At 34.7% G+C, this 13,870-nt stretch overlaps 1 protein-coding gene across 18 annotated transcripts in view; it reads left to right on the top strand.

The window, feature by feature from the left end:
- The window catches only part of LOC143249348 (3',5'-cyclic-AMP phosphodiesterase, isoforms N/G-like), a 163,579-nt gene that overhangs the window by 106,976 nt on the left and 42,733 nt on the right, over positions 1-13,870 (top strand). For 15 of the 18 annotated variants that reach the window (XM_076499028.1, XM_076499050.1, XM_076499049.1 and 12 more), the window contains one exon: positions 7,237-7,416. In XM_076499028.1, coding sequence (XP_076355143.1) covers positions 7,237-7,416 — 180 coding nt within the window. Of the gene's footprint in view, positions 1-7,236; positions 7,417-13,870 lie in introns of those variants that run through there. The other 3 variants (XM_076499040.1, XM_076499043.1, XM_076499045.1) reach the window with 3 other exon arrangements.

Raw genomic sequence — 13,870 nt, 5'->3', positions numbered from 1 at the left:
ATTCCTGGAACAAATGTATATTAATTTAAATTAGTTTTCTTAAATAATTCTTTGGAACTCTATGAATATCATTTCTGGTGTTGTTACGTCTTGTTCTCCCCTCTTTATGATTTTCAATTAAAAAAATTCTTTCTTTGAACCACAAGCCTGTACATGTTTTCTTTTTTAAATACTCAATTTTCCCACAATATAATTTCATTAGCATTAGTAAAATTCTCATATTTTTTTGTTTTCACGATATTTTTCATTATATCTGCACTAAGCGATCTAATCTACCTTTTGTTTATCAGTGTATGTGTACGTTTTCACGTTAGATCGTACAATTATCGGTGGTAGTTTTTGTTTACTAGTTACTAATAGTCTGTACGATACATTTCCCAGTTGTTTCTGGTTAAATTTTTTTCAATTTTTCAGATAGTTTACGCAAGGCCTTGATAAAATCTCCTCTCTCTTGAAATTGTAACAGTAATAATTACACGCGATAAAGTATTTGGTTTTTTGTCCCGTTTTTTTCGGATACAATTGTTTGTAGCTTTGGCGATGTGTTTATTTTTATCATTTTTGTTAACTTTGCCATTATAAGTTCACTTAATTGAATATTTAATTAATAGTAAGTTTTCGTAAAATTTTGTATTTTAATAATAATTTCATCCTAGCGTAAATAATGCGAATTTTACAGATTTTTTGTTCAATTCACTTATTTCAATTTTTCAAATCGGACAGTATGCTTCGTTTGGCATTAATCTGCAAAAAAATATAGGCTCGGCATGGCCAAGCGTGTTAAGGCGTTCGACTCGTAATCCGAGGGCCGTGGGTTCGAATCCCAGTCGCACCAAACATGCTCGCCCTTTTAGCCGTGGGGCGTTATAATGTGACGGTGAACCCACTATTCGTTGGTAAAAGAGTAGCCCAAGAGTTGGTGGTGGGTGGTGCTGACTAGCTGCCTTCCCTCTAGTCTTACACTGCTAAATTAGGGACGGCTAGCGCAGATAGCCCTCGAGTAGCTTTGCGCGAAATTCAAAACAAACAAACAAAAAAAAATATATGTTGGTGTTATCTGATCTTGTCATCTGCCATTCGATATTTGCTGCTATACTCTTTATTGTGATAAGTGAACTTTGTTGTTTTGTTTTTAACCGACTGTGTTTTTAGGGAGGCCCGGCCTAACCAAGTGTTGGGGTGATTGACTGGTAATTCCCGTCCTACCGAACATGCTCGCGCCTTCAGACTTGGGTTGTTATAATTGCGCTATGTGTTGGTAAAAGAATACCCCAAGAAAACAGTTGGCGGTGGATGGTGATGACTGGCTGCCTTCCCTCGAGTCTTTCACTGTTTAATCAGGGACGGCTAGCGTGGATAGCCTACGTGTAGCTTTGCGCGAAATTCAAACCAATCCCTTACGGAACGTAAAGCAGTTTCTTCAATAGTGGGGCGTGCGGGCTTCATTACAATATTTAAGGTTTCACACTAAATAAATTAAAATATTCGTATATTTTCTACAGTTAAAACATTTGTATTACAGTGGTACATTCAAAACTAAACTTTCTTTAAAATTGAATATAATTTAAATCGTTATGAAGACTATCCTGACAACATGTAACCACTACACAAGTGTCTTGTTTATTTTTTCAAGTACTGATTTAATGTTCCCTGCTGGTCCAGTGGTAAGTCTACGGACTTACAATGCTAAAATCAGAAGGTCGATTCTCTTTGGTGGGCTTAGCAGAAGAGAGCCCACTGTGGCTTTGTTATAAGAAAAACAAACTAATTTGATAATGTAGCATTAGTCATGGTATTATTTCGAAAAATCGAGATGGAGCAAAAATGTACAGCGCAGGTTTCTTTTTTTTTTTTTTTATCTGTTATATATTCTTATTTGCGTTACTTGGAGTACCTGACAGTTTCATGGATTAACTATCATTGTTATTTGCGTTCTTTGTACTGTTATAGCAAAAGCATGATATCCACTGATATTCGAACCAATTTACCACCTAACGGGAGATAATTGGACTAATGAAAGGAAGCAGTAAAACGTTTTCCATCAAGCTGACATTACAGGATAAATTAATCTGTTATATACATGTAAGTAATTCACTCGTTGCCTGGTAACTATTGTGTCGTTCTTCTACTGTTAATAGCGCCATCTTACGACCAATTATGAAATTCTAAATAAAATAATTATTAAATTACATAAGCGAGAATGATTAAAGTTGATTACATATAGAAAAGTCTTGTAGAAATTAATAACGTTTCAATGAACCTAAGTAGTAGTTCTCTGAAGGTAGTGACTTGCTGTTCCTGTTTCAGAATCTAATGTTCAGATACAGTAAATGTTTAGTCTTCATTAGTTAAGTTCTTGTTTTAGTCCGTTAAATATTTAATTTTCAGAGCGAAAATAAGATAATTTAAATAGGCGTAAATAAGTCTTGAAAACATCTGTCAATCTCAAATGAATCCATTTTGATTTGAAATGCATAACATGAAAATATAATTGAATACCAAAATATGAAGACGTTGTAAAGCATGTGAAAATGATTAACTTAAATGGCAACAAGTTTAACACAAGGCAAAACCTGTTACATTTGACGCGTTATAAAAAAATAACAAACAAACAAAAAAACCTCAGTTAGATATGCCTCATTATTAGTTATATTACAATTCAGTCATGAATGTTAAACACTCTTCAGTGTAATTTTACGCGCTTCTTACACGCTGTTCAGCGAATTTTTCAAATAAAATCAGTAGAGTTCATATCAGGTGATTACACAAATAGGATTATTTAAGTTATGATTTAAGAAATTAACATTTAGAAACCTGTCTTATTAGGCAGGCACTACATAGGTACGGCTTGTATTGTTTATTGAATGCTCTTTTAAATATTTCGTCAGTAGGTCGTCAGAACGTTACAGTACTCTACAGTGTTTTCTTTTATAAAATATATTTTTATGCAATCTTAATGTTGCATGGCTCGAACGTAGCCTTGAACTTACTGCGGATCCACGAGCCTTTGGTTTAAGACGTGGTAGTACCAACAACGATCCAGGCGCACTTTACGTTGGAGATGCGTTATAAGTGTAAAAGTCAGTCTCGATATTAATTAATAATAGTTACGCAGGCAGCGGCTGAACTAAACTAATTCCTTCCATTCTGGTCAGCCATTCAAACTTACGTACAGATGTCGGCGTTAGTTATAACCTACCAGCTTAGCCCATGATGTGTATAAGATATCGTTTAGGGCAGAGGTCACCAAACGTTTTTCACAGGAGGCCAGATTACTTGAGGAATGAGAACCGCGGGCCGCATGATCATTGTGTTCAATACTCATAAGCTAGAACGAAAGCTCTCTGTAAAAGAGCTGTAAAAGTTTAGGATGCCACATTAGCCATGTGGGAGTAGCATGCAATACACACATATAATAGTCCTCGAGTTGCTTTGCGCGAAATTCTAAACGAAACATAATGTATAATCCCGAACAGACGTTTCACATGGGCGTAAAACCTGAGGTTTCTGTTTGTTTTTAATTGTACGGTACGCTGGTAATGCATCTGGAACTGAAAAAGCAGCTTGGACGAAAAACCTCTGCCGAGTCAGCTGAATTAAATATAATGTCAGTTCATTACTTCCAGTGCTTAATCGTGTACAGATTAAATTTTCCTCCGTTTATCATTCTGATTTCTTTACAGTACTTAATGTTATAGGTCCCTGTAAACATATTTTTGAAATTGCATCAGGATTTTGGTTTTTGGTAACAGTTTTTGAAAAGTAATAGACTGATTCTCTAAAGTGGTGTCATACTTCTGTAAATATCCTTTGAAAACATACTATCCCGCCTGCATTATGGAAGATTCAACAAGTTGAAAACGTAAACACTTGAAGAACGTGAGACTTTTAAGTGTCGTTTGTTTGTGATCGATGTGTTCCCAATACTTTTATTATTACAAGAAAAAACTGGGTCAAAGTTTATTTTGTTATAGCAAAACACACACACGCTAATATTTAAAGTCAAATGCATTTTTACACTTAGATCATAATAATTTTTATTTTCTCATCTTGCGTATTTCAATCATTAACATTGGCAGCTTTTTTACGCATACATTAACGTATTGTTTGCTTCGTGTGTATAATAAATCTTTCCAAGCGAATAGTTCACCAACTTTTCTGACAATACTCGTTGCGTCACGAAGTTCGTGACTCAGAAGAAATGTGGTTTTACATTTAAGGTCTTCTGTGTACAGTGTTGGCCTTGGTTCTGGTGTCAAACATATCCAGGTTTCTTGGAATTTAACCAACATCTCGTTCGAGACACATAAAACCATCATCTCGAAGCTGTGTCAGCAAAACCTTGAACGAAAAGAAGTGTAACTAAATGTAACATACGCATATGTAGAGACTGATTTTAAGGGAAATGGGCGTTGCAGGGATCATGCTTGCAAAAGCATTACATACATAGTTCAGTGTCAGTAATCTATTAGTTAAAATTTGTCGAATTGATCAAAATTAAATACACTATTCGATTCATAAAACAGTTGAAGCAGGATATTGTGAAAAACGTATTAAATTTAGGCAACGTTTCATTTGAAAATACCCTATTCTCTTGTGTATATAATGCTTTTCGCTTTATTGCGTGAGATTCAGTAGAAAGTAAGCTAAGATAACATAGCAAGCTCTCTTTGAATTTTCATAATACTAAATAAAATATAAACATTCAGTACATATTAATTATAAGAACAAAGGAAACTAATTAATCTTGACTGTAATTACGATTTTAATTAATTGTTACGGGAGTTTAATCAGAGGAAGACTGAACATTTAGCTAACATATAGTTTCTTCGTCTGTATTCAGATTGTTTATTTGTTGTTAAATGCAAAGCTTCTGAAATTCCATATCTGTGCGGGTACTGAAACCAAAATATCAGCGTTATAAGTTCTCAGGCTTATCGCTTGAGGAAAAGAATAAATAATAAAGAAAAATAATAATAAATACTTATGTGAGCTTTAAAGGATAGTTAATATTTTCATTGAATTAAAAATATAATTCAGTTTTATCGTTTTATTATTTAGAGATTAATGTTGAAATGGTTAGGTGGGTTTAACTGAGCTGAGTAACTTAATCCCTTGTGGATGAGCTATAGTGAATGTAGTAATAAGTTATTACTTGCGTCAAGAGTAGCTAAGTGTAGGACTACGTAAATTAATTTTTATAAGCTACACACTATTAAATTATACTTTGAAAAATCTGATAAGTATTTTAACATCTTTTGAGACTGATCTGTTGTTTTTTTTCTTCATTCGATAGAATTTATATTTGTTGTAGTAGAAGTCATAATGGACTGTTATAGTTTTTACGGTTAAAAACTAACGAGTCAACTCAATAGAGCACATTACTAAGTTGGTTTCATGATTTTATAGACACTAGTTTAATTTTATTTTGTCTTTTCGTTTTCAAAAATGAAACTTAAATGCTTGCGTAATTTAGAACTTTCACGCAAAGCTACACGAGTGTTATCTTTGCACAGCAGCAAACAGCATCCACCGCTATCTCTTGGGCTACTGTTATTTGACCAAATAGTGAAATTTGTCCGTTATTGTTTTCACAGCGAATTCATAGCCCTAAATGAGAAGAGCGATTTTGCAACTGTGGGATGCAAACCATGAACATTCGGAATAAGAGCGCACGTACTCTAACCATTTGGTTATGCCCGCCCCCAATAAAACTAATACCACACTGTTTGTCAGTGCTCAAAACTGGAGCTATTTGGATGTGGAGTGACTTATTTAGTAAAAAATACACAATTTTTTTCTCTTTTGTAGTTTTGTTTAGTTTGTTTGTATTGAATTTCGAGCAAAGCTACACGAGGGCAATGTGCGCTAGCCGTCTAAAATTTAGCAGTATAAGACTAAAGGGAAGAGAACTAGTCATCATCACCAACTCTTGGGATACCCTTTTACCAAGGAATAGTGGGATTGACCGTCAACTTATAATGCTTTCCACGGCTGAAAGGATGAACATGTTTTGTGTGATAGGGATTCGAACGTGCGACCATCAGATTGCGAGTCAAGCGCCCTAACCACCTGACCATGTTGGTCCAGTTTCGTTTTAGAAGATAAATTTATTGCATCGTTATTGTCTTATCCGATCATTTAAATTTATCCAGTTAGTTACAATTTTATTATTATTTATTAATATATACAGTTTCAGGTTAAGAAGTCCTAAGAAGCACGCTTGGGTAAGGTGGTAGTGCCGGGATTCGATCCTGGGTTTTCTTTTAGAAATTCTGGTATTCCTACAACGATGGCGATTGATACCCGATCGCCATAACTGTATCTTAACTACATTAATTTCGTCGTTTATTTACCTGGACATGTCAAACAGTATACTGCATCCTTTGAAGTAGGTACCGGAAAATCGTCCCATCTGTAATTTCTCGTGCCAAAGACAGTGGCTACGTGAGTCATTTCAAAAATGTATAAAAATATGTATATATCTAATAAAAACACTCAGATATGACAAAAGTGCGGTAAGGAAAAAATTAAGTGTGGGACGTAAAGGAATGAAATCCAAATTTGTGTCCAAACTGATGGCTGCATCTGTAGCAGTGATAATAATTTTGCAGCAAATTCTCATTCATTAGTTAGCCAGACCGTGTTTTCTGTTCAGCTCGGAACCTGATGGTGGATGAATGTGGTATGTGAAGTATGAGTCCGGTAGAACACATCTACTGAAAATATGTGATAAACCATACTTCGAGATATAGGAGATGGGAAATCGCTAAATTATCACTCCTGTTAATAACACAGTGTGTTGTAAGATATATATATATATAATATGGGAAAATCGCCCAATTATGGTAGTCTCTGAACGATGTTTGATGTTCTGGTAAAACTTTAACAATCTTTGTGATAAAAAAATAAAACGCAGCTGTAAGTGTGCATGTTCATCGAATTACATATTGACATACAACATACAACTCGCAGACACTAGCTATAAGTGTACATATTCATTGAAATTCAATGAATATGTATACTTATAGCTAGTGTCTGCGAGTTGTATGTTGTTTGTCATTATGAAATTCGATGAATGTACTTCAAATACAATAATAACTCAAACTGAAATGTTCTTCTGAATTCAAACATGATTCAAGAAAGACATGAAACATTTACTTTAAAACGTTGATTTTTTGTCCATACCTGAAACTGAAAGTCAAATAACTTTGTTTTTCTTAAATATTTTTTTAGCTTTGATGTGGACGATGGAAGTGGACAAAATAGGAATCTTCTGGACTCTTCCAGTCCATCTTCTGGCCTGGTTTTACACGCTATGCCTCAGCGGCGGGAGTCATTCCTGTACAGATCGGACAGTGAGTTTGAGATGTCGCCTAAGTCCGTGTCCAGACATTCTTCTATTGGTAGTGAGTCGTAAGTAGTGATTTCCTGTTCTGTTCATTTAACATTAGATGTAGAAAGTTTGTCCCAGAAACAAACCCTACCAGAAAAGTTGACACTCCGAGCAATATATGTAAATAAATAAAATATCGAAACTCACTCAAAACAAGATTCAGAATTATATTATTTAACAAAACAAATCCAAATAAAATAACTGCACTATTACGCTAGTAACACGTACACAATATATATATATTGTACCGCTTGTGAAGAAAGTATGAAGGGTTTGGTTTGTTTTGAATTTCGCGCAAAGCTACATAAGGGCTATCTGCGCTAGCCGTTCCTCATTTTCCAGTGTAAGACTAGAGGGAAGTCATCACCTCCCACCGCCAGCTCTTGAGCTACTCTTTTACCAACAAATAGTGGGATTAACTGTCACTATATAACGCCCCCACGGCTGAAAGAGCGAGCATGTATGGTGTGATGGGGATTCAAACCCGCGACCCTCGGATATTGAGTCGAGTGGCTTAACCCACCTGGCCATGCCGGGCCGTATGAAGAGCATATTTTTTAAAAGAAAATGTCCGCGGTAATATCTTCCCAAAGCATAAAGAATATCCAGTCTATCAGACACTATCCTAAAAGTGCAGACGAAAAACAAGACAACCAACAAGGCAAATCAAATACCGAGTTAGGTTTCTAAACCCACAAACACTTGCCGTCCACGGTCGGTTGTGGATATGTTAGTTACCCACAAAACCATTAAAAAGGTGTTAAAGATAACAATATAGAAAATATATTCTTGTTGTTAAAAAACAACATTAATTTATACATTTGGCGAACGTTCAACCTCCAGCCGTAAACAATCATTGCAATACAACAAGAACGGGCCCGGCACGGCCAGGTTGTTAAGGCATTTGACTCGTAGTCTGAGGGTTGCGAGTTCGAATCCCCGTCACACCAAACATGCTCGCCCTTTCAGTCGTGGGGCGTTATAATGTGACGGTCAATCCCACTATTTGTTGGTAAAAGAGTAGTCCAAGAGTTGGCGGTGGGTGGTGATGACTAGCTGCTTTCCCTCTAGTCTTACACTGCTAAATTAGGAACGGTTAGCGCAGATAGCTCTCGTGTAGCTTTGCGCGAAATACAAAAACAAAATAACAAGAACGATGTCATAGTTTTGACAGTTAGAACATGATTCAAAATACACAATATTTTCAACTTGCTGTTTATGTTGACATTAACCTCGAAAGTCTTTCTCAATCTAAAGGGGAGTTTTCCCCCTGTTTGTAGATACGTGTTCTGTATCGTTTGTCATCGTAATTATTTACTATCACAGCTTCCTTTCCCCCTGTAAACTTTTCAGTCATGGTAGACATTTTCATTAGTTCATTTGCTGTCTTCGAAGAAAACGTCAAAAATCATTACGATCCAATGAAGATTTTATATTTCAAGGATTAGACAAAGTAATTATTTTTATTTCGACAAACATCATTAAAGTTTAACAACAAATGGTTGTATTAAAAAAACAACTATTAGAGAAGCCAGATCACGTGAAAAACAGTATATGAATCATTATATTTTCAAAGGACCACAGGTGATTAATAAATATAAATCTATGGTGTGTATAGGATGTGTAAATTGATAAATGTGTTGTTTATAGCCGAGACTCCATGGAGCTTCTCAGTAATTAAAATTGGAACGTTTTATTTTTTATTTTAACTTCGAATTGAACTAAGTAATTCTTACTTAAACTATAAAATATTATTGTGTTAAAGTTGTTGAAATAGAGCATGATTCATTTATTTTTCTTAGACTGTAATTTGATAATCAGGTATGCACTTAACATCTGAAAGGTGCTGTACGGTTTGGATACAACTTGAGTGTAGACTGAAGTGAGATAATCGGTTATTGAGCATTTTAGTTTGTGTAACATTATCAAATTATATTTATAAAAAATCGAAAGAGGAATATTGAAATGTTAAACAAAACGTTCGAGACCATCTCATGTTTGCTTAGTAGGTTTCAAACATGTTTGTGTAAGATAGATGTAAGGTTTCAATTTTGTTCGAAATATCTATAACATAACATATAACACAACGTTTTTGTCCGTTTTAACTGTTTCATTCTCTAAACTAAATTAAAAATATTAATAAATAAATATAAAAATTCTTAAAGCTAGTCCTTTTCAGTGGTAATATCCATGTATTATTTTCTAATATAAACAAATTTACTAGTCAGTATGAAGATTATAATGTGATATTGTCACCAAAGTAAAAGTTCCTTAAGTTTCTGTGTAAATTATTGTTTTATTAGTTTTTTTTTTACTAGAATACATTTCAATATAAACTTCATAGAAGAGATAGTCTACTTTGTTTACGGTTTCATTATGTCAATGGACATAATTTCTTTTCATACAAATGCTATCTGAATATCCTGTCTTATTCAACATTTAGAAGTCAATGTTACGTAAAAATATTTTGAAACGGTCAAGTTATTAGCTTTAAAGATATGCTACTATTACAAGTAGCTGAGTACAATATATGAAACGTTTTTGGAGCCTCTTATGTTTTTACTATGTCGCCACGTTCGGTCATATTCTATCTGATGACCGTACATCTTGACAATAGCCATATAGCGTAGTTTTCATTGCAAAAGACTTTGTTATGAGACTGTTATGTCCAAAGCACACCACTCTTCCCTGCACATTTTCCACAACCCAACAAGTTTACGAGGACAAAGGTTTCCCTACACCATTTACAACAGTCTGATCTCACAGACATTCATTTGTACTGCATATAGCTATGTGAGTAGTATATCTCCGTATGAAATAACATAAATATCCATTCAGTCCCCTGTTGCTTGAAGTATGCAATGGCTGAGCGGAAATTATAATTAGAAGACTTGTCAGGTGAACTCGTAGTTGTACAAAACCGAAATTCCATGTGGTATAAAAGGCCTGAAACATCGATTTTATACAAAGCAGATATACCTTGACCTTCGTATCCAGTTTTCTGATCCCTAACTTGCCCCTAGTGATTATGAATCTCTTCGAAAACGTTTTACAACATACCGTATACTACTTTTGGAATTTTTTCACCTTCTGACCGTTGGAAAGCGCCACGAGACATTGCAGCTATTAAGGAACATGTAGTTTATTCGAGTATCTCAACGCACTTCCATTTCATCGGCTAAATGTCGTTTATACAATTAGCCTTTCTTCAACAGAAATTCCGTGGAAGCAACTTATGTAAGCATGACTTGTATCGTTTTTCAGACAAAAATCCTACTCTCTTGGCCAAGTGTACAGATTTTGCCTCTTACTTTTATGTGTGTAGAATCTCATCTGTTACAAGGTCTTTTATCTTGATAGTCCCAGCCACCCCAAGTTAATCCATATTCCTTTGTTTTCCAGCACAGGGGTATCCTCTTTTTGTAATTTAAAAATTCAAATTTGAACATAGTTTTATAATTCAAGTGAAGAAATATTTTGCTTCTGAAAGGGCTGTTACATACTTTCCCCAAAACGACTAATTTTAATGGAATTGCATTACCTGAAAATTGCCAAACAATCGCAAAATTTAGTTCTAATACATGCCGTACTACTGTGACTCTCGGTCGTGGTTTTCATGTGACTTGCTAATTTAAATTTTAAAAATTGTTTTAACATGACCTACTTAACCCTCTGTATTTTAAGATATCATTTACGTACTAAACGATGTCTATAAAAAAACACACACTCCTCCCCTCCCAAAAGAAAGTAGAAATATCTAACGTAGATAAAAAAAGAAGTATTCCAAGCAAAAACAACCTGCAGGACACACTGTGTGTTAGTAAAGCGAGTGATAGTTTAGCATTATTCCAATTTCTCTAGTTCAAACTGTAGTAATCTAATCTGTCATATATTTCCAGTGGATGTGCTTTACTGAACTCATATTTCGCATACGAAATTTCAAGGTAATACATTAAGAAATTCATAGATGTAAAATTTTGGATTGAATTTCTTCTTTTTTATTCCTTCGCAATGTACTGAACTTCTATTTGATAAAAAACAACAACAACAAACACACTTAACGTTTATCGATTTTTTCTCATTTTTTGCATTGACATATCTTTCTAACTAACCTAGTTAGTTTTGGTGTAAATATAAGCCACCAGTGCAAGGTTATTCAACAAAATCTCTCATTTTTGACCAAACGTTTTGCGCAAGCCCATACAAAAAAGTCACGTGAACTACCAGTCTAACATTTTTACTACAGCTTTATCTTCAGTAAAAAGTGGGCCGTTTTTACTTTTTTGTTGTTCTTTAAAGACGGCTTACTTAGAGCAGCAAACTACGAGATTAAAACAAGTGTAGATACATAAGTATTGGTTAGGCCTAGCAAATCAGATTAGCAGTTTTCAACCCCAAGTTCTCAAAAGCATACGAGTGGAGGGTTATTATTCATTGGTAACTTTTAAGCACGAATATATGAAACATTTATAAAACTCCTTTAGTTTAAGAGTGTTTAACGTCATTTGATATTAGCTTAAACATCTAGCATAAATAATGATGTTTGCGGCTGTACCGATTACATGGGGGTGATGACGAGAAGCTGTTAATCTGCATTTCATGGCGTTACTATAAAGGAATTTATTAACATTGTTTTAGAGAGGAAAACTACCATCATATATTTTAAAGATTGTGTTTAGTTCTGTAAAGTATTGGTCTATTCCGAATGATAGGGTTGTGATATAAAGCTAGTCTTGGTTACTATGAGCTGTCAATTTCTTACTTGCTGCGGTTTGTTGGTGTATATTGACAAAAAGTCATGATGTCTAATCAAAAACATCTAAGGTGTGAAATAAATTGCGGAAAAAAAAAGGATGGAGCTTGCGACTTAAATTCTTTTTTGTCCGCACCTGTTTTTCATACCTAAGTTATTTTTGAATAAATAATTTGTGACATGCAAGATTTTCGAGTTAACGCTATTTGCTTACGTGTATAATTCTAACTTTCCTATAGCATAGGTAACAATCACTTTGAAGTTTTAATTTTCGGAGCTGTACAATAAGTTGGCTTGTCTCTTTCCACTGCGGGAAATCGAACTTGGGACTTGTTTTGCGTTCTTAGCCTATAAACTTACCGCTGACTAACAGAGGATCTACGATTACGCTCACGAGGACGTATAAGGCGTAATATTACAAAATTCGCAGGACTTAATTGTGGTGGCTGATAAAATAATTTTGAATGTTAAATAGGGTATAACAATATTAAATCGTAAGACGTGCATTAATCTAACGTTATGCATGTCCATAGATAAATTTCACGATGGAAAGGTAAAGAAACAAAACACGTATATTTGAAGAGTCTAGGTGTTACTCCTTTCCCTGAGGCGTGAAATCTCGAAAGGCAACGACTGTGTGTATCTACTACACTTGTACCACCCTGCACTATCAGCTATTGAATCACGTGATACAGCGAAGCCAGGAAACTTGAAAAGACAGCGTTTCTTAGATTATCGACAAGAGGTTAAACTACATACGTTGCTGATTTGCTTTCCGTAATTCTATTAAAATGAAGATATCTCGTGTGTAGTTTTAAACTGCCTAACATGACAATAAATGTGATCATGTCACGTACTACTCATTAATATTGAACGCAATAACTGAATATTACATTTTTTGTTCTTACCAAACACACATACACCCACACAAACATTTAACTAAAATCTTTAATACAAGTGTATTTTTACCAGCATTAGAAAATGAAATAAAACTGCGATAAGGTTCTTCGCTTTTTGTTATTGAACTTTTTGGTTATTCTTTATTGTTATTTGTAGTTAAGTACAAAACTACACAATAGGTTATTTGTGCTCTGTCCACTACGGAGTTATGCCACTCACCGAAGGCTCTTTATTTTTAAGATAATTAGAGTTTCAAATCACTCAGACTTTCAGATATTAAAACTGCGACCCTCCTTTTTTAGGGAGTGTGCTTTTCTTATAGCAAAGCCACATCGGGCTATCTGGTGAGCCCACCGAGGGTAATCGAACCTCTGATTTTAACAGTGTAAATCCAGAGACTTACCGCTGTACCAGCGGAAAGGGAGGGCCTTTTTTTTTATGGATGATTATAAACATTGAAAATTTGCAACTTGTAACTATCACCAAAAACGACATTTTTCGCTTACAATATGGCTGCTACTGATGCCTTTATGACAAATAAATTTTTGTGAACAGCACAAGCTGTTCGTATTAAAATGTCACTCTATTATTTTGGCAGGGAGAAAGTCACGTGCTCAGTGACGTATGCGATAGTGGTATCATGTTGTCTGTTTCAGCCTACCTTATAACCAACTTCAGAGGAAGCAGCAATTTTTATTTCGTAAATCGTGGTTGTCGGAGACTTTAAGTACCGAATAAAGGTTATAAGTTACTCACAAATGTTAAAACTGGCACATGTAGACATCCGGATAGGACCTTGTTTATTGTAAAATACACGAACT

This window comes from Tachypleus tridentatus, chromosome 4, assembly GCF_004210375.1.
Source record: "Tachypleus tridentatus isolate NWPU-2018 chromosome 4, ASM421037v1, whole genome shotgun sequence".
NCBI lineage: Eukaryota > Metazoa > Arthropoda > Merostomata > Xiphosura > Limulidae > Tachypleus > Tachypleus tridentatus.
This window is presented reverse-complemented; position numbering and strand designations above follow the sequence as displayed.